Source organism: Salarias fasciatus, chromosome 12 (assembly GCF_902148845.1).
Source record: "Salarias fasciatus chromosome 12, fSalaFa1.1, whole genome shotgun sequence".
Lineage (NCBI taxonomy): Eukaryota > Metazoa > Chordata > Actinopteri > Blenniiformes > Blenniidae > Salarias > Salarias fasciatus.
The window spans coordinates 5,873,208-5,897,800 of record NC_043756.1 but is presented as its reverse complement, the minus strand read 5'-3'; the positions used below and the strand labels follow the sequence as shown (position 1 = coordinate 5,897,800).

Below are 24,593 nucleotides of genomic sequence, written 5' to 3'. Positions count from 1 at the left end.
ACATGAAGGGAGGACGGAGGGGGGAGGGGGGAGGGGGAGGGGAGTGGGGGTGGGGGTGGGCGGGAGGAGGGACGTCACAGCTTTTGTCCAAACAGACCATATAGCTCTAGAAATTTAAACAGGCACTGGTGTCCAGTTGGTGTGAGATGAGCATTTTACAGTACATCTGATGTCTGGGGTAACCAGGTATTAAAAACAGACTCAAGTAAATTTGAAAGGATTTCAGTTAAAATCGAAGACGCGTGTGACCGCAGGCGGAACAGCTAATGTATGAGAAGGGTTAATGTGTGTGATTCATAAAGGGCACTTAAAGGCTCAGTGCACACAATGTACAAGATGTACATTAGTAAAAAATACATAAAATAAAATACTGTCCATCCAACACATTATTACAACTAGCAGACCTGTTTTCCAGGTACATGTGTTTCCTATTTTTAGATCGAGTTTCATAAAGAGAGATAAATGGATTTTCTGCAAGAGTTGTAGGACATGAAAAGAAATTATTTTCTTCTGCTGAGCAGCCCAACAGTTTAGAACATGCAGTAATATTAGAGTTTTAGATTGATCATAAAGACTATTGGTGTAAAGTGTTTGTGATTCAAATGATCTGTGGAGTCTACAGTGTAAAATATTGAACTTTCAACAGGCTGCTTAAACTTGTTATAAGCATACAGACTGAAATGCAGTGTAAACCGTTTTTTCCTTTTCTTTTCTGTCGAAGCATTTTTGATACGCATGGGGAATCTGTCAAAATGCAAACCACTTCATTCAGTTAGAGGGCGCATTAGGCGATCATTTCTGGCCACTGTCTGATGATAACACAGCACAGCATTGTAAATTGACTGGTTAAATTACGGGAGGAAGTTTTTCTGGGGCGGTTTTCAGTCCAAAGTCTCGCATAGTCTTTATATTCAACCCATCAAACAGGATCGTTGAGAATTTGCAGCTTATTTTTAAGTGTCGTACCAGTCAACCACTTCAACAACATAAACATGCGTATGATAAGTCTGAGAGAGTTACGAGAAAAACATTCATAAAATGTCAAAATCAGCGAGATGATTGGTTTGATAGAGAAGACCAGTGGGAAAAAAAAACAGCCACGAGACGGGTGTTATATACCAGCACACAGCAACATATGCAACACATATGCAGACCAGAGGGCCTTAATGCCCTCTGCAACAAAACTCATCACTGGAAGCTATCGCCGCCCTGCTGCTCTGCCAAGCACAGCCAGTTAGTCAAATAATCAGTAGCCATATTGCCCATTTCACCACATCCCAATCACCCAGTGCACGGGGATCATTGGAACTGAAACCAAAGCCATTAAGCATGGTGATTAGCGATCTGAGCACTCCCCAGTGGGCTTCCTGTCCCAGTGCAGAAAGGGCGAAGAGCCCTACCCCAGAGACAGTGTCTAGGACTGGGACTGTACCATCAGCCTGCTGCTCCTCATGCCGTTGCTGCTGCCACTGCTGCCTTCGGAGTGTTTTGCGTTTGGCGTAATCGTGGTCAAACGGCGTGGCCACGTAAGGAGGGGATGTCAGACCTGGGGTGGCGACTGACGGCAGGGAGGAGCTGAGGACATTCCTTCTGTGGACTGAGGAGCAATTAAAGTCTTCATCCATCATAGAGGGGGGTTTTTCCCTGGAAAAAAAACAAAAAGTCAAATGGGAGGATTAATGTTCTGCCGTAGTGTTTCACCAAACTGTTTCCCACCGATGTGGTTTATATTTAGATAGCTTACTTTTCATTGGTCCTTGGCATGCTTGGCATACTCTTTTCTTCCCCCCTTGCAAACGGCCCTGTAGCTGCTTCAACCAGCAGCGTGAAGAGGAGCTCGTGCTCCAGGCTGGGCTCGTCAGCCTCAAGGAGCTTTAAGATGGTGGCACTCAAGCGGAAATGCAACTAGAAGAAGTTAGATGGACAAAGCTGACAGTTATGTGGACAACATCCTGAATGCCTTCAGACAACTGCCTTAAATAAAACAGCACCGTTCGCACAGGCGGTCACAGATCTCATACCTCCAGGGCCTCCATGGCCAGGTCAGGAGGATTATGGTAATGGATTTTTCTTGGATACCTGGCAGCTTCTTCGTGCAGAAAGTGTGCCGCCTGTGAAAATAAAAGAGAAGCGATAACAAACACACAAACACGTGGCGAGAAAATCAAGCCGCTAAAGTAAAAGAATGCAGGAGTAGCAGAACTGTGTGTGCCAACATCAGGTTTCACCGCGTTCACACTGTCCTCCATGGCAGCACTGACCTCGATTACACTGGCTTTTATCGAGGTTCAACTGCCTCAACAGATCCAATCAGAGCAGCCCAGCTATGACTAACGCTATACATTGTTCTGAGGAGAAGAAAAACATCTAATGGGAGAGAAAGGGCAGTGATCTTTATTCCCGTAGGTGGATTATGAAACAATTCCAGCGAGAAAAATATCTGCTGTCAAAGAGTTACTCCAGCTGCTTTCATGTGGTTTCAAAGGTTCTGAAGAAATTTGATATCAAAAAGAGTGATCATTCTAAATTTTTCCTGTTTGTTCTTCACATGTGTTTCCTATTTTTCCTTTAATCTGATTAGCACCAAGTATAAAACGTGAAATATTAATTTAAGAATCCTACAAGTTCCCATACAATTGGTCTTCTGTAACAGACGGTCTTGTATTTCCCGCTGATCCCCACGTCTTGCGCGTCATCAGTGACTCAGAGAGTTTACCTTTTTGTAAAGCTGCAGATATTCCACTGGAGGCTGTCTCCGTTTCTCAGCTATCTTCCCCAGCATGTAGTGGATGAGCCACTCCTCTTCATCGCTGTCGCCCTCACACCGGGACGCCCCCTGGAAACACTGAAACGCCGTCTCCAACATGGAGTCTCTCCGCTCCTCCATCTGAAACGCGCACAGACGATCACACGCGCGAACACACTCCGAGGCACAACGGAGACTGCATGAGTAAATTAACCGCAGGCGACAAATCAATTAACTCTGCAAAGACTTCCAATGTGGAACAAGTGGAAGTGACACAACGCGACCCTTCGGTTAGCACATCCGAAATGAAAGTGGACACAACAGGAATATGACGGGGGATACATTAACGTGCGTCTGACCTGTTTAACCACCTCCGGGGGAAGCTCGCTCCGCCACTGCTTTAGCTGCCGCGAAGCGAAGGAGTGCAGCGCGTACGATATGGTGCCATACTCGATCCACAGAGACAGGTTGGAGCTGTCTATCTCCAGCGCTCTCTTGAAGCAGTTCAGCACGGCCTGGGAATGCTTCCATATGGGGATGTCGCTCTTCAGCTCGTTGGAGTTGAGCTTGTCCTGGATGCGGCTGGCTCTCGCTAAAGCCATTCCCGCCCAAGAGTCAAACCTGAAAAGAGACGTTTCTGTAACTGGGCAGCTAAAAAGAGAATACCGAAATTGATGAGCAAGAATATTTGTTCAAGTCCACTGTAAATAAAACAAAATTATTCACCTGTCAGGACACACGCATATGTCATGCATGTAGAACTTGATGGCTTTGGACTGCTCCTTGTTCTTGAAATGATAATCAGCCAGCAGGTAATACATCTCGTTGATGATTGGGGGCGCGGGAGCACAGCCCGCTGGAAGGCACGGCGTCTTTAAAAGAGATTAAAATCTTTTCTTTAATGACAAAAAGTTAAGCTACAGTGACTTATTCATGCGGCGGCACAGACTGACCTTTTCAGTCATATCCTCAATGTAGGCTGCCACTTCATCCATTATAAGGATGGGGGAGTCACCTGAGGGGGCAATGCCCGAAAACCTCCTCAGCAAATTGGCTAGTTCTGCGGACACGGTGCTCGTCTTGTAGCTGTCAAACTCTGGCAGTGACTTTGGTTTAAAGTACTTGAACATGAAGAGAGCATCACTCCACTGAAGCTCAACCTGTAAAACACCAAGTCACCCCACAAGAAACTATTTCATCAGAGTGTCACATGCAGAGTCACGGCAAATTAGCGGTAACAAGGTCTCATGAGGACGCTCCTGTACTGTGCTGGTACCCTCAAGCCCTCTCAGCAACATGAAACTGTAGGAGAGAGCCACCTGCTGGCCGGATGGAGGCATTACAAAAACAGCAGATGAGGGGTTTTCACAGAAACCTAATGCTTCTGCGGGTCACCCCACTTCTTACAGTTTGATAGGTAAAGAAAGTGCACAGGCAAAAACTTTACATTTTAAACACGCGTTCATGTATTTTGAATCATAATTTAGTTAAAGCCTCAAAATAGCTTTTTGCTCATTAAATGCCTCTTAACCCTGCAGTAATCTAAACGTTTTACAGTTGCACTTGAACACCTTGGGCTTCATCATAACACATTTTAAACAGAAAATGCGTGAGTAACCTGAGGAGACGAGTGGTCGTCAAGATACCGGGCCTTGCTCTTCTTGCTGGGGTAGGCGTACAGACAGAAGAAACACTGCTCCAAGGCCATCTCCAGTTCCTCTTTGTAAGGATGGGATTCATTGTTGGCGGAAGCAGCAAACTCTTTTTCCAAAACTAGAACCTGTGTGAAAAAAGAATGCACAACAGAAAGGATAATTCAATAATCAAAAACATCTATTAAAGCTTTGTAATGAAGGATTTCTTCCAGACACATTTTTCTAAGGCATTCGAAGACTTACGAAGAACTTGAGGAGCACGCCATCTGAGTAGCAGCACAGAGAGCGACGGCCGAGATACTCGTGTGCCGTGTTCAGGAGCATGAGGGAGGAGGGCAGCATGGGATTGTCCGAGTCATCTGAAAAACGAGACGGGGTCACTCGGCGTGCCACAACGGGCACGGCGTCAACACCGAGGAAAACCCGAAACCAGCAAACCTTCATCGTCCCCAACAGACATGTGCTGTCGAAGCATGCAGTCAAAAGCAGCCTCTTCGTGTTTGATGACGCGATACAAAATGATCCAGGGCAGGACCGAGAAGAAGAAAGGTTCCTTGGGATCATCAGAAATGGTCATGCTCAGATCGATGAGCTGAAAGCACAACAACACGAACAAACGAAGAGATAAGATATTCCAGATTTTGGCCTTTCTTGTGAAAAGTCAAGCGTTTTCAGTGGAATTCCTTCTGACCTGAATCAAGTTGTTTGCCAGCCGAGCCATACTTGAGAAGTGAGGGACGTTCTTCAGAAGCTCGGACTCTTTGGTGAAGCAGACTTCAATACCGTCCAGCAACTTTCCAATGGTGCTGACCCACTCCTCCTTGCTGGGGGGAGAGTTGTCTGTAGCGGAGTTGAGCTGCTGCAGGGCTTCGTTCAAAGCCAGCTCGCTGCACTCCAAACACTGCTGGTAGTCCTGCAGCCTCAGCAGAGAATTCTAAAAAAAAAAAAGAAGAAGAAAGAAAATCAACTAAGAATTAAAAAAAAAAAAAAGAAGTGTCAACATCACACATTTGATGTGACCCAGATATCGATTTGACAGTGTCAGACCTGCAGTAGCATGAGCTGCGCAGGACGCTCCGGTGCAGAGCTCACGAACTCCAGGGGTTTGCTCCTGCTTCCATAATTAAGAGTGGGCTGCAGCAGGCGCACAACAGACTCAAAGTCTGCAGATTCAAAGAGACGCTGGATCTCCTCCAAAGACTGACAGCGCTCCAGGGACTTCAGCCTCTTGTCAATCTGTCCAAGGGAACAAAGGAAAAACCCAAAACCTTACAGTGCAAACAGTTATAGATGCTTTTAGTAACATCACCAGATTTTAAGCAATACTTAATATTGCCTGTGGAAATGTGTACAGCAAGCTTTACTCCAAACAAGGTAAGAAAAATAGACTTGAACAGTGTTCCATTAAAGAAAAAAGTCTAGTCTGTCACCGCACTGACCTCTTCGACTGAGATTGCTGCATCCGCACGCAGGTTCGGCAGGTTGATGGTGTAATGTTTCCCGTCTGCGTTCTTTGGTTTACTCTGCAAAAGGCCGATGCAGACATCGTAGCTCTCTGAGGCCAACTCCATGTCCCCCTGTCAAAACACAAAGAAATAATGCTGAAGAGGTCAAACCTGGCTGAAGCGAGTCAAAGCGACAGATATCCAAGGAAAACAAAAAAAAAAAGGAACCAGAGTTTACCTGCAAAGCCAGGGATCGAGCCTTAAGCCAGTAGACACGCACCATGATGTCCAACCAGTCGTCCTCAAACAGATCCCTCTGAGACGACCCCAACGCCAACAGCAGCAAATCGCCCTGGAAGTGCTGTCCGGGGAATTCCGAGTCATTTCCATCACTGCCGGGATCACCGCCGCCTCTTCTTGGAGCAACTACACAGAATATGAGAGGCAGATCACATTGTTGAAAAAAAAAAAAAAACATCTCTGTTGGTCTGTGTTGCTTGAGAAGAAAATTTACAGACTGGGGCTTTATTAACTCAAAATATTTCATACAGCAATTGAATAAGTTTGTCAAAAACGATTTAGGGATTCACTGCATGAGCTGGATCAAACTCACCAGTCTTCCCTTTGTTGTGTAACCACTGCTCCAACTGCAGCTCCATACACGCCAAGCTCATGGCCAACATCTCCTGCACGTGTCAGACAGAAACATTTTCATCAAAGGTCTGGGTGTGGGTGAAAACCAGAAGCCTATTTTTGACAAACTCTCCTGTGTCCTTGATTCTACCTAAAGAGAAGAGTAATCCATGCAGCTGAGCAGAACTTTAAAGCACAATCAGTATCAGTGTCACAAATATTTGCAAAAAGGACGATGCTCAAGTTTTGAAATGAGGAAGAGTCTCAAAGCTGGAACTTGGGACTTATGAAATAGTCTCTGGTTTCATTAAACTTCTACAGTGGGTAATAATATCTGTCTGTAAGCTTAGTGCTGATATAAATGCATAAAACTAAAATCACGGCGATGTTAATTTAGATGATAGTCTTAAAATGTGACAGTAATAGAGTGTATGGCAGTTTAGAATACTTGATATAAGGTTGGGAGATAAATCAAATTCAAATTTAAACCAGAGGAACTGCTGATTTCACCCGTCTGACGTAGGGCAGACAAACAGTCAGCAGAGAACGCAAAGTTCCAAAGTTCCACCTCCTCCAGAGCTGTGTGCTCATAACAGGATGGGACATTTCCTTCATGCTGTCCATCATCGATGTCAGCTCTGGCAAACATATGGTCTGTGGGCCAAACCCGGGACACCAGAGGGCCAAGTCTGGCCTGTGAGATGGCTGCGCATGTAGCCGAGTCAATGGTGAATTTTTAACTGTAGCAGGATTGCAAGAGTCATTTCAGTGTATTTTACACCGGGGTAAGAAGCTTGAAATAGGCTATCATGTCGAAATTGTACTTATTTTGAAGTTCTGCTAAAATGAACTCTCTGTCACTCACTCGAATGTGTTGATTGCTGCAGTCCCGCAGAAGAGGGTTAGGCAGGCCGCTGCTGTGCTTCCTCCAGGTCTGGTAGACGTCCAGCACCACTGCCGTCAGCCCTCTGGGCCACTCCTCCATGAACTTCTGACCCACCGCTTTCAGGTACCTCAACATTAAATCCAGGATGCCGCCATTGGTCATGTTGTTGAGCAGGAAGTTGTGGACATCTTGTTGTTCTATGAAGAGAGCACTCATTTAGTTATGACAAAAATTTAAAAAAACAAACACATCCAGGATGAAATACGCACCAGATTCCATGAATTCAACTGAATCAACGGGAACGCAGCTGCCGTGTAAAGGCTGTATGTCCTCCTTTCCTTCACACTGTGTCTCCAGGTTGCTCAAACTCTCGTCGTCATTATCAGGATCAAACTTCCTCAGCCTGAAGCAAAACGGCAAAAGAGTCAATAATCAATAATGCCACGATGAGCTGTGTGTTCATAAAAGAAACAAAGCTCCTAATAAAGTACCTGGAGGGAAGGTATTTATAAAGCAGTTCCTGAAAGTCAATCTTTTCCTCCTTCTTGCATTTTGTGTTTCGAACTCGCGCCGAGCGTCTTTTAGCCGTTTCCCCATTATCTTCCATTCCACGCTTCCTTTTAGGAGCTTTCTTTACTTTATCTGTCAGGGACACTTCCATTGCCGAGGCTGTAAAACAGTTCAACATGTTAACTAAAAAACAAACAAGCCAGAGAACAGAATTTGTTTCTGACGCTAAAGGACTGACCGACAGCAGGGGGAGCCGGGGGAGCAGAAGTGGTGACCTCCACCGTGGCCGTGCTGGTCGTGAGCTGAGCGCCGGACTGGGGCAGCACCACCGGCTCCGTGAAGGTCACCGGGGGCAGCGAGGAGCTGGGGCTGCTGCTCAGCGCCATGCTCTGCGCCACGCTGACAGGGCTGCTCGGCTGAGGGAGGTTCTGGAGGAAGTTGGGGTCCTTGTACTCCGACAGGTCGATTCTTCGGCCGAGGCTCGGACGTGGCGGCTCACATGTGGTCTGATGCTTGTACATTGCCAGGAGGCTTTCCCCCACATGTTTCCATCTAAGATGAAACAGTTATGAATAAAAGGTAGGAAGACGGTTCAGTCTGAACCAGACAGAAAGATCAGAAGGGCACTCACGAGAGGCAGCGGATGGGCTGGACCAGGACAAGGTCAGGCTGTGGTTCACATTTGGACAGAGCCTGCCTGCGCCTGCGGATCTCCATTGCCTCTTCTACGATGGACTTGCGCTCTTCGTCCTCCACTTCCACATAGTGGATAGACATGTCGCTGGAAAACAGCCGCACCACAGCACATTGGTTTATGAGTGAGGATGTAACAACAGCTGTATGAGGTTATATTTCTGAAAACATAACATGCGTAACACTGTGGGAGGCAGGTTTTTCAACCTTTCATCAGATTTAAACAGCTGAATAAAAATTTTATTGGATATTTTATTGGATTATGTACTGGGAAGCATCATTAAAAATTAAACAGTTTAACTTGCCAAAAATATTCATTTGAAATTGTAAATTGTAAGAGGCTTGTATAGAAATAACAAATTAAAAACACTATTTAAATTGGATTTCTACTGAACTGAACTGAAACAGAAATCTAGTTCTATGACAACCCGGATTTAAACTCTTAAAACAGTAAAGAAGAAGTTAGTTTTACCATTTCTTGAACATCTGCATGGTATCCCTCTTTAGACAGGGCTGCTCCTCAAAGATCTTCTCCTTCAGCACCAAGCCTTTAGTGTAACAATGGTCCTTTTCCAAAGCTTTCGCAATGAAGTACAAACAACCTAAAAAAAAAAATAAAATAAAGGCATAAACAGATGAGTCAGTCTATAATAATTTTGATGAGCAAACCGCCTTTGATGATCTGCCACGTACAGGTGTAGTCGCTGAGCGTGTAGAGAATGGTGATGAGGTTGTCCAGGCAAGGCCAGTGGTCCGGGTTACAGTGCAGTCCTTCTTCAAATGCATGACGAGCCAAAGGGATACGAACCAGGCGCACGGCCACCAGACCGATCTTGTACCACATGTTCACATCAGTGGAATCCAGCATTACAGCCTGGAAAACACACGGGGAGAAATTTGGTGCATATTTCATGCACATCTGAAGGATGTGTTTGGTAGAATTTCTAATAAAATTAACAGGCATTGTTTTGATTTACCTCCAAATAAAACTCCATAGCCGTCTCCAGGTCATCTCGTGACGCAGACATACTCGCTAAGTTTTTAAAAGTTGAGTATTTCAGCATCAGCCCGGGATGCTTGAGACCCACTCTCTGATCATCCGAGGGCATGGCCTGAAATATTCGAGGACACGTTACAATGTCAGGAAACACAGCCCAGTGCAGATTCATCTTAGACCCATCAATCAAACTAAATTACAATCTGTAAAGCCTGCCTGGAGACAGGTTTTTTTTGCAAGCAGTAAGTCAAGTTTGAAGGGCATCTCATCAGACATATTAGATCAGCAAAAGTAACTTCCTACACTTAATTTTAAATGTTTGGATGCAAAAAAAATAAAAAATTTCACAGATCTCACACAATGTGGACCGAAGGTAAATAAGATCTTTTCTAAGAATAAAGAAAAACGGATGACCAATTAATCACATCGACCAGTCTGACCAATGATATGAAATGTGTGACTGTGCATGATGTCTTTATAGCAATACATGTGAAAAAAAGTGTGAATTGTTTTCCTATTTCTGAAACAGAGCAACATCTCTATGGCAAAATAAGTCCTTGTCCTCAACATCACTGTACTACTGTGATTATGTAAGAATTCAGATGTTTTTAGATGCCCTGTGAAACTATACAAATAATATTTTTAGACAGTTTGGCCAGGACTTCAGTATATAATCTGCTATTTTTACCTCTTTGAGCAGCGGAGTTTTGAGAAGCTCATGATAAGCTTTGGCAGATTCTTCAAACTTGTCATGTTTTTGCAGATCCAAAGCTTTGTGATATAAAGCAAATGCCTCCGCTTCCTGGAGAGAAAAGCAATGAAAAAAGGTCACATTTACATTCACAGAGGAAAATAACTGCATTAATAGGCAGACTGATGATTCATCTGAATGCAGGCAGTACTTGAGCCTCCTTTGTCTGGCTCTTGTGGCTTCTCAAAGGGTCTTGAGACTCATCTGCAGCTGTTGAAGCAGCATTTAGTGCCGCAATGCGAATCTGTGGAGACACAAAAATTGGAAAAAAGACACTGGGTAGCAATCAATGACACACTGCAAAATCAGTTTAAAAAACACGATAAAGAAGAGAACACCAAGCAATAAACAACAGATGATAAAGTATTTAACATTAATAAACCAAAACAATCCTTACAGTAATATTTTAAATTGAAATTTCAGACTGATAGACTGATAATCAGGACTGATGTTGGGTCAGGTAACCTCAAGAAGTATAAGAAAAGGTTTAGATCAGTCAGATCTGATATTTTGAGCATTTTTAGCGTGGATTTTGATATACTGTATAATCCTAACAAATATAGACTATTGAATACTCTAAATTAAAGGCATACCATTGTGATAGATGGACTGCGGAGCGTCTCTCTCACAGTTGACGATCTTTCATCAGATCTGCAGACACATATTGAAGCAAAAAAGAAGAGTAGGAAAGCAGTGAAAGAAAAGTGGGACACTGCGTAAATAACACTCACATCTCTACTGTAACACTGTCACGCGACATCCGCCTACGGAGTCTTTCACTGAAATGTTAGACATGAGTGTTGTTCAGTGTAATACCTGAAGATGATATACGAGTTAATAAACACATAATGAAATGAACTTATTAAGAAGAAATGGCGCAGCGCAATTTACCGAAACGCTCTCGAAACGTACTTTAAACTTAGCCTGGTTAGCTGGGACGGACGGAGTCATCATCCTTATGCACATGTGTGCAACACCTGCACAGGATTAACGACACAAAAACACCTGGACACTGGACACAAGTACGCCAACACCCAACAGGCTGGCGATTTCAACTGAAATAATAATTTTATCCCTTCAGCTAAATGGAGTTAGCAGTCACAATATATCAGCTAATGTTAGCTTGCAGGACACCGGCTCGACCCGCTCCTCCCAAAGTGATCGACTCACCGCTCATTCCCGCTTCAGTCGCTCCTGCTGAGTTAGAGAGCCGTGAGCAGGACCACAAAGTCCGAGGACGCGGCGTCCATGAAGCACAAAGCAACTCATAAACTTCAGGGATCCATCATCCTTTGTTGTTGTTGAACATGGATGAGCGTTTGCGTCACTGTACAGCATTTGGTACCCGCCAAAGAGTAAGCTCGTCGCTGATTGGTCGAGACGCTGTGGGTGTAGCCTAGCAGCCAATCACGCTCCGGGATGTTGGACGGAGTCGCACATTGACACGGTGATGGGTTTTAAGTTGATGAATAAGTCAATGATATTCCAAATATTTCAGGGGAAAAAAGTTAAATATCTTCGATTCTTTGTTGTTTTTGTGGAATTTTTGGTAATTCTGACAGCAAGTTTCAAAATCACAATTTTACTCTCTAAAGAGTTCATCCTCAGACTAGGGATAAAAAATGTTATAGTAAAGTCAGATTAAACAGAATTATGTTTGGCTGTACTATGATGACAATATTGAACATCATTCATCCCGGCACTTAAGACCGCTGATGTAAATCAAATTAGTCTAAATTTAGTAACATAAACTCAGGGTCATGGTGACACTGCACATTGTGGAACAGTGGTTACATCTGAGAGGTGAGAAGGTCACGGGTTCAAATACTGTCTGGACTTTTCTATGTGAAGTTTGCATATTTGCCTTGTAAGAGCTCCCCACAGTCCAAAAACATACATGTAAGGACAAATAATGACCCTAATTCTATAGAAGCTGTATGGCTAATTAAATTTCTACAATTTGTTGAGGCATAGTCTTGGTTTGTAAAGTGTGTGTTATGTACTCTCACAAAGCTTTTGAAACCAAGATGTATTCTACAATGTCAACCTCTGTGTCTTCATTTCTTTTTCTTGACCAAGGAAACTGAAGAGGCTCATTTTACCCTCCGGCTTTGCTCAGCATTTCCTCCTCTAGATTCAACCACGTAACAATAAATTAAAGATTTTCTGTCTTAGCCTCCAAGATATTATGATTAAGTCACTGAATAAAGTATAAGAAAACATGTTTTTTTATATCTTCATCTGTGATTTAGTTGATATCAGCATGTAATAATTTGGGTTCAGCATAATGAACAGACAGCCACTAGAGGGCAAACTTTTATCTATATTCATGTAAAACATTTTCTCAGAGATGGAGATCTCTTTTTCTTATCACTTCAATTTGTTTAATCTTCAGCCAATTTCCTGATTGTTTTATCCCCAGATAACCCTCTTTCTTTTCTACAGTGTGATGATTTGATCCAAATTATACTTTTGTTAATTGTAAAACAGCTGAAAACAAGACAGATGTTGTCAAGCAGTGTCCCCCCACCCCCACCCCCAAATGGCTTTTATTTCACCCTTCTGTGCAGTTTGTGTGGGTTTGTGTGTCTTTGGAAGGAAATCTGTAAGAAATTATGCAGTTTTAGAGTAACAGGATACTGTTTTTGTCCTCAGTGACCCTGTCTGTTGCAGTCCCTTGTTGCTTCATCGTTGCTTATCCCCGCCTCCTCCACCCACCCATACCCAACCTCACCCCACCCTTCCCTTGGCTGAGACTGGCTGGCTGGCACCATTATCAATTCTTTCTGTCAGCATCCCTGCAAAAAAAAGCTGACGTCACAGTCATTACTGGCTCTATAAAAGCCGGGGTAATGCAGATTCACTGTGCAGTAAACCCAGCTCCATTTCCAGGTATCGAGCAGCCCGTCTCTCAAGTCATGGCTTCCTCCGGCTTTGACCCTTATTTTCCTTCGTCTTACAAGAGGAGGGTAGTTGTGCGCAGCACAGGATATGGAGCAGGTGGAGGAATCGGATCGAGGTCCGCTTACTCCACCCAGTCTGCTCCATTTACTTCCTATGCATCTTCACGCAGAAACTACCCAACCTACACCCGAGCTTCCTCCAGCTACTCCACCGTCCTCGCTGCCCCAGTGCCTGCAGTGGCCACCGAGCTCCGCCTTGACCAAGCAGCTCAAGTTAGTTCTGAGTTTAAGGCGATAAGGACCCAGGAGAAGGCGGAGCTGCAAGACCTGAATGACCGCTTCGCAAGCTTCATCGAGAGAGTCCATGAGCTGGAGCAGCAGAACAAGCTGCTGGAGACGGAACTCCTGCTCCTCAGGCAGAGGCAGACGCAGCCATCCAACCTCCGGGCCCTGTACGAGCACGAGATCCGCCAGCTCCAGGCTGCTGTCGAAGAGGCCCGCCATGAAAAGCAGGCAGCCGAGGACCACCGTAGTGAGATGGAGGACGTGCTGAAGAATCTGCAAAACCGCTATGAAGACGAAATCCTTGGCAGAGAGGAAGCAGAGGGCAGGCTCATGGATGCCAGGAAGGGAGCAGACGAAGCTGCGATGGGGCGGGCCGAGCTTGAGAAAAGAGTGGGGAACCTGCTGGATGAGCTGGCCTTCCTGAAGCGCCTCTGTGAGAGTGAAATTGCTGAGCTTCAAGCCCAAATCCAATACAGCGCAGAGGTGTCAGTGGAAATGGAAGTCGCCAAGCCGGACCTCTCCGCCGCCCTCCGTGACATTCGAGCTCAGTATGAGAAGCTGGCACATCGCAACCTTCAGTCAGCCGAAGAATGGTTCTGCGACAAGATGAATGTGGTGACAGTGGCCAGCGCCCGAAACACAGAGAGCGCACGCAGTGCCAAAGATGAAGCTGGAGAATATCGTCGGCTGCTCAAAGCCAGAACGCTGGAGATTGACTCCTGCCGTGAGATGAACCAAGCTCTGGAAAACCAGCTGCAGGACATAGAGGAGAAACAGAGTGCAGAGATATCTGCACTGCAGGTGAGAAAGACAAATATACAATTACTTAAGTGTACTTTCAGTAAAATGATGGTTTGAAGTGTCTTTATGCATCTCTTGGTAATTGAAAGTAGTCTGACAGATTTCTTTTGTGCTTTCAATACTGCAAAAACTTAAGTGATTAATGTCTTCCAGTCCAGTCCATAACGCATCACTAACGTTCCTCTTCATACAGGATACAATAAGCCAACTGGAGGATGAGTTAAGGGCAAACAAAAATGACATGGCTCGATACCTGAAAGACTATCAAGACCTCTTGAATGTGAAAATGGCTCTGGACATTGAAATTGCGGCATACAGGTGAAAAAAAAAAAATCCCACAGTCTGTCTTACAGTGTTTTTCAGACTAGGTTATAAAAGTTGTAAGTTTAATTTGATTCCCACCATCATGTGGAAATTTACCATCTCATTCATTTCTTGCTCTTTTAGGAAGCTTCTTGAAGGGGAGGAGAATCGTTTGAGCGCTACAGGACCGGGATCTGTCTCTGTGTACTCCCAGTCCATGTACGCCGCTCCATCCTACGGAAGAAGTCAGGCGTCCTCGCAGTCTCTGTTGAGCTCTGCGGTTCCGTATCCGCTGAGCTCCCGCTTGTACACTTCATCGCTCTCCACAGAGGAGACCGTATCCGCAAGTCAAGCACAGCAGGCAGAGGCCTGCCCTCCTGAAGAGGAAGAGGAGGGAGGAGAGGAGGAAGAGCAGGAGGAAGAGGAAGAGAAGGGGGGAGAAGAGGAAGCAGAGGGAGATGAGAAAGAGGATGAGGAGGGAGAGGAAGAGGAGGAGCAGGGAGAGGATGGAGAGGAAGAGGGAGAGGGAGAGGTAGAAAAAGAGGAAGACAAAGAAGAAGAGGGAGAAGAAGAAGCTGACGAAGAAGGTTGGTGCATTACGTTTGTCTAACTATTAAATGAGCATGTTGATCCACGAACTAATTCTAACTTTTATCCCTCCTCCCATACTGTTGATGATGAAGAAGGTGAGGCAGAAGAAGGAGAAAAAGAAGATGAGGGGGAGGAAGGAGAGGAGAGCCAAACTCAAGATGAGGAAGATGCTGGGGAGCAAAAAGAAGAAGAAGAAGAAGGTGATGATGAAGAGGGTGAGAAGAAGGAGGAAGACACTGAGAAAGAAGAGGAGGCGCAACCCGAGGAGAAAAATGGGAAAACCACCGATAAAAAAGTGTAAATGTAGCCGTTTTGAAATACACCTGTGAGCCTAGTTACTGTTCCGAACCCTCCGGTGCTCTAAGCTGAGACGTCTCATTCAAAACAAAGGAAACATTCTTGAATTCCAAAGTGCTTTTGAACCTAGCCTCTGTATGATCACCTTGAGTGACTGAAAGCATGAATACACACTGTAACAGCAAAGAAATCAAACTATGTAAAAATCTAAAGATGAATACAGAACATGTCAGGAGGAGAAATTCTGCTTCGTGAAGACTTGTATTCCGGTGCTTTACTGTCACAAAAATCTGCTTATGCAACTATATGTGCAATACCCCGATTGAAATGCCTTACTTCAAGATCTCACTGAGTGCTTTAAGTCCATGATGTGCTGCATTGAACTCCAATAAAGCCTTGAAGCCTTGTCAACCCAGAGCTCGCTTCAGGCGTTTCATTCATCTCATAAAAAACAAGCAGTAGCAATGAAATGTCAAAAAAGATATCATTCAGCACAAAGGGACGCAGGCAAACAAGATTACATTCAATGTCCAAGTGGTGTGACTCACTTTCACAAACAAGAGTGGAGATTTTTACTTGCTAATTACCCTGGAGCTTCACTTTAATTCAGCGCTTTAAAGGAAAATGCTGATTTCTGACGAGAATGTTAATGTAGGTTAATGTTAAGAGTACATTAGCAGGAGCCAAATGGCCCTGGGTCCTCTCCACTCTGATAAATCCAGTCCACACCAGACGCGGCAGACAAATAGCTGGTCAGCAAGTCTCCACTGTTTTGAGTCTTTTTCAGCAAACAAAAACATGTCAGTTAAAAAAAAAAGAAAAACAAGTCAATACAAGTGAAATCTCATAGCTCCACATATTTTGTAGATTTTACATTTTCAATAAGACAAGACTTAAAAATCAGCGTTTAACTGACTGGATAAAAGTAAAGTGTAGTGTCTAAGAGCTGCATTACAGTCGCGTTTTGTGTTTTTTTTTTTTTTTCAAGTCAGCGGGTCATTTCTGTCCTGATATGTCTCTGTGTGATCAGTGAGCTGACACCAGAGTTTTTCCTGCTGCCTCACCCTCATCCACATCACTGTCCATAAATCTGGGCAGACTGAAACCTTTATGACTCAGCTAGACTGCTGCGCCAAAGAATCTGGCCAAGTGTCAACTCACGCAGAACAAGAGGGAGAAGAGAAGAGATGAGAGAGCAATTTCATTATTTCATTAGGGAGAGGGAGAGAGGGGGTGGCGAGGGAGGGATGGGGGGGGGAAGAGGATGAACTGAGGAGGGGAGAAAAGATGAGAAGAGAAATATCTCACTGCACTAAACCTTGACAGAGGACAGACTGCTTTCTATCCAGCAAAGAGGTGGAGGAACCAGGGGCTCCCTTTAGGCATCTGCAGAGATGCAATTCCTATCACTTAAGTGCACCTCAAACACACACACACACACACACACACGCACACAATTTTCCCTCTGATTTAAAAGCAGAGAGAGAGATGAGTGAGCTTGTGTTTGATGTACCTGAAGAATGCTTTGAAATGCTGAATCGTCTTATAATTTTAACATGAGCACATAATTGTACTTTTACAACACGTGGCAAATCTTCAACCCAATCCTGCATGTAGAAAGATAAAGGCGATGCCCCAAACTGTATGCACTCCTCTTCCTCTCCACTCCCTCTCCGTCCCTCCTTTGTCCTGGGCTCACCCCGCCCTCAGCGAGACCACATTATCTTCTCCTATTCCTCTCAGCCGCTACAGTAGAGCCAGTCCAAAGGAGCACTCAGTTTAATTGTTAGAAATTCTACTTTGCAAAGAAATTGGCTTTGCTGTACCCACACCTTTCAACATGCAAAGAGATAGCGATGCATTTAACACTTTCATACGGGATTAAAAAGAGCACTCCTGGCAGGATTTTTAAAAGGGAAACCGTCCTGCAGACAGAATGCGTAAGCTGCTATGAAGCGCCTCGCAATACGGTAAAACCACCAGTGGGCCGTTCAGGTGCTCTCCCACTTGTCCTGTGCACAACCGGGGAGATCTGCACGGCTCTGCGTCTGTGTGTTTCTGTAGCTCAGATTCCCAATAGCATATCAAAGACTGGCTGCGCCGTTCTTTCGCATTTCATCGCTCAGATATTGAATTCTAGGCCGTTTCATCCGTCACATTTGGGCTATGAATGGAGCGGTGTATAAATCTTATGACTCCCTCTTTCTTCTGGGCATATATCAGAGCAGAGGGAGGCCCGTCGATGGTACTAAGACCTCCCAGACTTGAAACTCTTTCATGAAAAATAAAGGCGTGACGGTACAGGTGGAGACACAGAAGACAACCAGTTTTCTTGGACTGTACAAGTTAAAATGGTGAATGACTTGGCATTGTGGAGTTACTGCAGAATAGATATGACAGATTTCATTATGTTTTTCAAACATAAAAATGTGTTTAACTTTTATATTCTTCAGGTCCATTTAATATTTTAAGACATTTTGTGATAAGTTTGAGATCTATTCCATAAACAGCGAAGCACTCTTTACTAGAAAAGAAAATTAGTTCTCCATTACAGCATTCCTCTGGACTGTTGGGAAACTGCATATCCAATCAATAACAGTGATTGAAAAATATGGTTCTTTAGAGATATACTGCTCAAAAGAGTTACTGCTGTCTTTTCTTTAGAAAGGATATGATTTCACCTTGAATGGCGCGCTTGTGAGTCTGATTATGGTTTGTAAACGGTGGGCGGGAGTACGCAGTCCTCCCGGGCTCTTGGCCAGACAGTGACTGTGGTCACACTGCAGTGAAGTCTGCCTTTTGGGAAGTCACACAGCCACACTTTGTCTCCACAAAGAAAAGGAGATCTTGATAAGAGTTGTAGCTCCCTCTGCTGATCCGAGCGAACCGCCTAATTAAAAGCCTCCGTCGAAAAAGCCTCCACACTGGTCTGGAAGACACCAGACAGGGACTATTTCATTTAAAGAAGTTAGACTCATATTCTAAAAATAGACACTTGCCTCTCCTGGAGCGCATACAGCCTATATTCCGTTTTTGGATGGCCTCATGTACCCACTCCGGTGATACAAAGAGCGCTTCACTGAGTCAGATGGAGACAAATGGGGAGCCTCAAGGCACGCAACCTGGAAATGAGATATTAGAAGTGTGGAAATAAATGTACTCAAGCTGACTTACCTGCAAACTCAGATTATATGATCGCACCTATTAACGCTATTTATTGATTTCAGCGATGTCTGTATTTCTCCTGATTAGCCTGCAGTTACGATCCTTCGATACTGCTCATAAGCCTGCATATTAAGCAAAGCAGCTGTGGCGACAAACAGGTAGGGAATGACACAATGCAGCAAAAAGCAAGAAACACACAAATGCTGCAAAATCGTGAAGGTTCGGAGGCGTCTTCCCGCAGCTAAAGTTAATTGCAAGTCACCTCTGCGGTATAACGTGAAGACCTTGAGCACATACAGTGAACTGACCTCCTCTGAAAGCAGTGTTGATGCTGCAGCCGGGCGGCCAGGTGGCTGTTCAGGTCCAGCCTGCCTCCAGCATCATGCAATTCTGGCACTGGACCTACAAATCCATTAGGCCTTTGGTCTGCTCATGTCTCACACACACAGAGCCCTTCAATAGGAGTTAAATAAATATGCGTTTAGATCCCCTACAACTCCCTCCCACTCAGAAGTCTCTGAAGCATTGTCGCTCCTCATATCATCCTCACAGTTCACTGGGTTTAGTAATGTCAGCCACTCAGCGCGAGTCAAGTCAGGTCAAGCTTTATTTATATGGTACATTTCATACATATGGATGCTCAATGTGCTTCATCTTTGTGCGTCCCATAATAGTAAAACACACACACACACACACACACACACACACACACACAAGGGCACTCATTGAAGCATATAGGCCTACAAGAACTAATCAAATTCGGTGGAAGGTGGACAGCAGATGGGGAGCATATTTATTATTATTTCAACTGTCCATCATTCTCACTGTTCATTCATCTGTTCGGAGACACATTGAGAAGGCCCGAGGCAAAGTAAACAGACAGTATATCCCCGTATTAGGAGGAAAACAGTACCTCCATGTCTGCTTTTTGAAAAATCCACAGTAAGTGCGGCGCACACTCGCCAGGACCACTTTGTCACTCTCATGCAGAAAGTGAGAGCAAACCCTCTTTAACGTCCCAGCTGCTGGAGCTGTGCTGTCCATATGTGCACCTGTTTCCATTTACCTCACGCATCTGTGCCCCGCTGAAATATAGATGCTTTTTTTTGTTTTCTTTTTACAGAGCCTGATTATTGAAATGTTACACGTCGTCAGGGACTTTTACTCTGAGGTTTTGGAGACCTAACGCAACCTGATCTAAATTAGCAGCGACGAGCTGAGGGGATTTCTTGTGAAGACTCAGCCTGTCGACTCCTATTGCTTGTGGAGCTATTCAACTTCAGGTGAACTCCGAAGTTCAACTCTGCCTGTCAAGCTGTCACGCGCGCGCGCGCGCGCACACACACACACGCACACACACACACACACACACACACACACACACACCGCTCTCTAAATTAAATTATTTTTTTCTCCCAACATTAAAACACAGTTACATAAACGTGACATGAAGATGTTCAGAATACCAGAGCACAATAAAATGTGAATTAACGTTGAGGTTTTGTCAGGATATGTCAGCCTATTGTATGCAATAGCACGAATCAGTCAGGTGATGGCAATATTGCATTCCTTTTTGCAGGTTTAATTGTTTTTAGTTTTTTTGTTTTTTTTTTTTTTCTTCAAATTTTTGAAAGACCAAAACAACTCTTTACCTTGAATGGATGAATAATAGAGTTTTTTTTTTTCTTTTCCTTTGTTTTTGAACAGGCGCAGAGGTAAATGAAAAGTGAAAAGGGCATGAACACATATGCAGGACTCCTACAATGAATCTAAAGGCCTTGCAACCACCTACAGCTCAGCCGCAAATGGGTCAAAATAATCATGTGTAACAGCTCAAGTCATAACCTTGGAAATCCCACATATAGCTGCAAAAAATGGGCCTCTACTCCTCGACATCCAGGGCGGCTTAGTCACTGTATCTAAGTTCTTTAGCTGTGCAAAATTTGTCAAACATACAGCCAAAAGGAAATGCATTTCTGAGCCTGAAAAGATAAAAATACACAGGTTTCTGCTTCCGTGAGACTGCTGTAGTATAGAATGTGGCAAATCGAAAAATAACCCCAAAAAGCAGGAATAATTTCTGGTCCAAGTGATTACTGTTTTTGCCAGCTTCAAACAACGCCAATTTGTAGCATTCAATAATCATTAATTATTAATTTGTAATTTGTTCAATAGCTCTGTGCTTTGCAAAAATAACAAAATTCAACAACAACATCCAATCAGGCTGTGTTGTGTTCAAAGTAATTCACTACAAGCTGTGTTTAAAGGCATCTGCATCAGAATACGAGGGAGGGGGGGAGTAATGAACAGGGCTCTCTCAGAGAGGACACCCAAAAGCATTGGAAGGCTGAATGTTATTGACAGCACCATTTGGCTGATGGGTGGCAGTGAAAAAAAAAAAAAAATAAACACACATGATGGTCAAAAGAACAAAAGGCTAAGTGGGCCACCAGATCTGAGAGCCAACAGCTGTAAATTACTCCACTGGGCAGGGTAGGCAAGGGAGGGAACCGGCGTGTCTGTGAGCTTCATATAAACATATCCTTCCTGTACAGAGAGGCGTTTGTATGTTTGTACGGTGAACAATCTTCTCTGTGTACATCCATTCAATATTTAGTCAACTGCATTAAGGTATTGTTTACAAGACAACACTTTACTTCTCCATAGACTTGATTGCATTTGACTTTGCTGTGTTTATGTTGCTGCCAGTTTTGTCTTGCTATATAAATTGTTTATAGGCATGTTCAGTCAGCAGCCGTTCCAAAAGGCAAACTTTTATGTTTCTCTATGATCCAGTGGCGCAATTGTTCTCTTACTTTTTGTCCTTTCAAAGGCAGAAATGTTCAGCTTTGCTTGAGATTGTTTCAGTCTGGCTGAATGTTAATTTTTCATGTTTGAGTTTGGAGTGCTTTTAAGGTGGACTGCAATCTACGTCTACTTTTATAAGTTTCTTTTGGGTTTCTGTTATTCTGATAGCCTGTCTTGTGTGTTGCAATTATAAAGATAGAGCAGTTTTCACATAAGTGTGTACTTGGATTCTTAATGTTTCAGTCTTTGTTGTCATTTGTAGGGGTGGATTGTTGAATTTGTATTGCATATTGGACAATAACACTGATTCTGACATTGCACAACATGTTTTAAAAATGCCTCTCAAAACTGTCTGGCTTGATTAAAAAAAACTAAATAATTTCTTTTGCAACTCTTTAATCTGGTGGATTTTTCTCGGTGACTTCTGCATTTGTGCTTGTGAAACTGAAACAGACAATGTGAAATTATTGACAGTCATTATGTGCTGCTTGTGCAGGAATTCTTGGATTTGTAATATGATGCCAGTTGATGGTTATTACTGTTCTCAAAATAACAAACACTGATGTGTGTTGCCCTTCTGATACAGTATTTCATCATATACTCTAAGTGACAATATGTCAAAATATACTCAATGCATCCTTGTCAGCTAACTTTCCTTTTTTGCAAATAGGATAGTAAATAGTTGGACACTCCACAATTGTGTATAGGATGTGGCAGAAGGAATGTTCATGTTTTCATAGAAATCCAGTGCCAGCTTCAAGCCTGAGGAGCTGGAGCCAATCCCAGCTGACAACTGGCAAAGGCAGGATGTGTCCTGGATGCCAGTCTATCACAGGGCAAACACAGAGACAATCACAGATTTTAATGTTCATATATATAGGTTTATATAGGTGCAGGTATTTTAGACTATATGATAATTGGAGTAAAATGAAAAAAAAAAAAAAAATCCACAAACGCACCACCAGATTGCCAACAGATTGCAGAACATGCAAACTCCACAATAATGCTGCCAAAATCCAAACTCAAACTGGGGATATTCATACTCTTGTTACAACGCAGACCAAAAACATACAAAATCCCTTTTGTAATATATAGATAGACTTATTTATTTGTATGTATGTATGTATGTATGTATGTATGTATGTATGTATGTATGTATGTATGTATGTATGTATGTATGTATGTGTGTATTTCCCTTTGCACAGTTCACTATTCTTAGATCTGGACTTACACTGTTTTTCAATATGCACTTTTATATTCTGTGTTGCACTATTCTTTCTATATTGTCTTACTTGGGCTTTCACAGTTTTCATGCAACTGCTCCTGACAACACTGAAGATTATCCACTGTGACATTAAGGCATATCAATCAATCAACCAATCAGTCTTGAGCAACTATTTGTTAATGTATAATGTTGTAACTAAATGTTAGTATTATAATAACCCTTGCCTCACAGTAGAATTGTCACTGGTCAATTCAGGCCGTCTATTGAGCTTGGTTGCTTGTTTTTTTTTTCAATTACTGTGTGGGTTTCCATTTAAAAGCACACATGTTTGAGGTTAAAAGGTTACAGGTGAGAATATTTATCTGCCCCTCTGTTTGCCCTGTGATGGACTGTTGACCTGTCCAGGGTGTAGTCTGCCTTTGCCCACAGTCATCTGAGATCAGAATAAGCCTTCGAATAAAACAGTACAGAAGATGGATGAGGGTGTTAACGGTATTAAATTTAAAACTGAAAAACATTAAAAAAATAAATAGCCTAGGGATATAAAGTACTTCCTATTAAGGGTTAAGCCAGTCAGCACAGTAGCTTGTAGTCCAATCTTATTTTGAATTAAAAACAATAACCCGGTAATCATTTATTTATGACACATCAGTGATTTATAACTCTGGCTTCAATTAATTATTCTCCTCCAGATTGTCAAACTGCGCCTCCTAAACCTGAAGTGCCGACGCTATCTGGGAGTCCTTGAAGCAAAATGAGAGATAGTTGAGTCTCGCTATGATTTCCCTCAATTCAATTTTGAGCTCATCTGAGGATTTATGAGAAAGTGTTATGGGTATCGACTGTCTCGGTGTTCTCGGACCTTTTCCTGAAGACAAACTCCTGATGAATGGAGGAGCGCCGCGGGGAGCGTCTGCGGTGCGTTCAGGGGCCCGTCTGGAAAGTCCGTGCTTCTCTCTCACTCTCTCTCTCTCTCTCTCTCTCTCTCTCTCTCTCTCTCTCTCTCTCTCTCTCTCTCTCTCGTGCTCTCTCTCTCTCTCTCTCTCTCTCTCTCTCTCTCTCTCTCTCTCTCTCTCTCTCTCTCTCCCAGGCGTGTTGCTCTCCCCTCCCCGTTTACAAGGCATGATGGCGGAACTGTAGTCTTCGGGACGAGCAGGAGTCGCGCCGCCCGTCCGCCTTTAGCAAGTGTATATATTTTTTATTTATTCACCCGGACCGCTTCCACCCTCCCTCCCACTATGACCCGCTGGATTCCCACTAAGAAAGAGAAGTACGGAGTTGGTAAGTGTTGAGTTTTAACTACGCGTGCTTTTCCGAGCGAACTCTCAGCAACAACTAACTAACAGAAAGCACTCCCTCAAGTTTGGCACCACACAATTTATTGTTGCTGTTGCTACATGCCTGGTGTTAACACTGTCCCCCTGCCTTGCTTTCAAGTGTTTTTGCTTCTCATTAAAAATAAGAAAAAGAAATTCTCACACCTCTACATATCAACTTATTTAATCCCATTTGGTTCTGATGAGAAACGACTTGATCCATGATATCCAGCGAAGAGGCGAAAAAAGAAAGTTGAATGGGCATACCAGTCATTCCTGGGCTTAATCTCTCTGGGCTAACTTGTGGAAGTTAAAGTGAAGTCAAATGAATCCTCATTTTTTGTGAAAGGTCCTCCGCAGTCCCCCTCAAGGACTCCGCAGTCACACATGGGAGGCACCTCAGTGTGCCTGGACTGTCAGACGCTGAGATAAGAGAATCCAACTGGCATGAATTCAGGAAAAGCTGGAAAGACTATTTGTACTTTCAAGTTTTCGGTATCAGTCCAATTAACCAGGACTGTGAAGGTAAACCTGTATTCCCCAGAAGTCTATATGCCAACTGCAGTAAGGTGTGGCTCTTTGA

At 43.7% G+C, this 24,593-nt stretch overlaps 3 protein-coding genes across 9 annotated transcripts in view; 2 read left to right on the top strand and 1 right to left on the bottom strand.

The window, feature by feature from the left end:
- cabin1 (calcineurin binding protein 1) overlaps positions 1-11,650 on the bottom strand; it is a 35,291-nt gene extending 23,641 nt beyond the window's left edge. For 4 of the 6 annotated variants that reach the window (XM_030105622.1, XM_030105624.1, XM_030105623.1 and 1 more), the window contains exons 1-27: positions 11,487-11,650; positions 10,910-10,967; positions 10,468-10,560; positions 10,254-10,367; positions 9,546-9,680; positions 9,262-9,442; positions 9,041-9,170; positions 8,507-8,656; positions 8,114-8,427; positions 7,857-8,034; positions 7,635-7,768; positions 7,345-7,562; positions 6,460-6,532; positions 6,085-6,272; positions 5,841-5,978; positions 5,449-5,637; positions 5,093-5,335; positions 4,840-4,993; positions 4,645-4,760; positions 4,365-4,526; positions 3,700-3,906; positions 3,473-3,618; positions 3,106-3,367; positions 2,717-2,887; positions 2,022-2,111; positions 1,745-1,905; positions 1,433-1,644 (exon numbers count right to left, since the gene is read on the bottom strand). In XM_030105622.1, coding sequence (XP_029961482.1) covers positions 1,433-1,644; positions 1,745-1,905; positions 2,022-2,111; positions 2,717-2,887; positions 3,106-3,367; positions 3,473-3,618; positions 3,700-3,906; positions 4,365-4,526; positions 4,645-4,760; positions 4,840-4,993; positions 5,093-5,335; positions 5,449-5,637; positions 5,841-5,978; positions 6,085-6,272; positions 6,460-6,532; positions 7,345-7,562; positions 7,635-7,768; positions 7,857-8,034; positions 8,114-8,427; positions 8,507-8,656; positions 9,041-9,170; positions 9,262-9,442; positions 9,546-9,680; positions 10,254-10,367; positions 10,468-10,560; positions 10,910-10,912 — 4,162 coding nt within the window. In that variant the 5' untranslated portion in view covers positions 10,913-10,967; positions 11,487-11,650. The remainder of the gene's footprint in view (positions 1-1,432; positions 1,645-1,744; positions 1,906-2,021; positions 2,112-2,716; positions 2,888-3,105; positions 3,368-3,472; positions 3,619-3,699; positions 3,907-4,364; positions 4,527-4,644; positions 4,761-4,839; positions 4,994-5,092; positions 5,336-5,448; positions 5,638-5,840; positions 5,979-6,084; positions 6,273-6,459; positions 6,533-7,344; positions 7,563-7,634; positions 7,769-7,856; positions 8,035-8,113; positions 8,428-8,506; positions 8,657-9,040; positions 9,171-9,261; positions 9,443-9,545; positions 9,681-10,253; positions 10,368-10,467; positions 10,561-10,909; positions 10,968-11,486) is intronic. The other 2 variants (XM_030105626.1, XM_030105627.1) reach the window with 1 other exon arrangement.
- A 1,524-nt stretch (positions 11,651-13,174) lies between these two features.
- neflb (neurofilament light chain b) lies at positions 13,175-15,761 on the top strand. The gene is made up of 4 exons (XM_030105631.1): positions 13,175-14,305; positions 14,499-14,623; positions 14,753-15,195; positions 15,295-15,761. Exons 1-4 carry the CDS (start codon positions 13,235-13,237, stop codon positions 15,498-15,500), a joined length of 1,845 nt encoding a protein of 614 aa, XP_029961491.1. The 5' UTR covers positions 13,175-13,234; the 3' UTR covers positions 15,501-15,761.
- Positions 15,762-23,826: 8,065 nt separating this feature from the next.
- Positions 23,827-24,593, top strand: part of dock5 (dedicator of cytokinesis 5) — a 36,868-nt gene continuing 36,101 nt past the window's right edge. The window contains exon 1 of one of the 2 annotated variants that reach the window (XM_030105628.1): positions 23,827-23,975. In XM_030105628.1, the coding sequence (XP_029961488.1) occupies positions 23,933-23,975 (43 nt within the window). In that variant the 5' untranslated portion in view covers positions 23,827-23,932. The remainder of the gene's footprint in view (positions 23,976-24,593) is intronic. The other variant, XM_030105630.1, reaches the window with a different exon arrangement.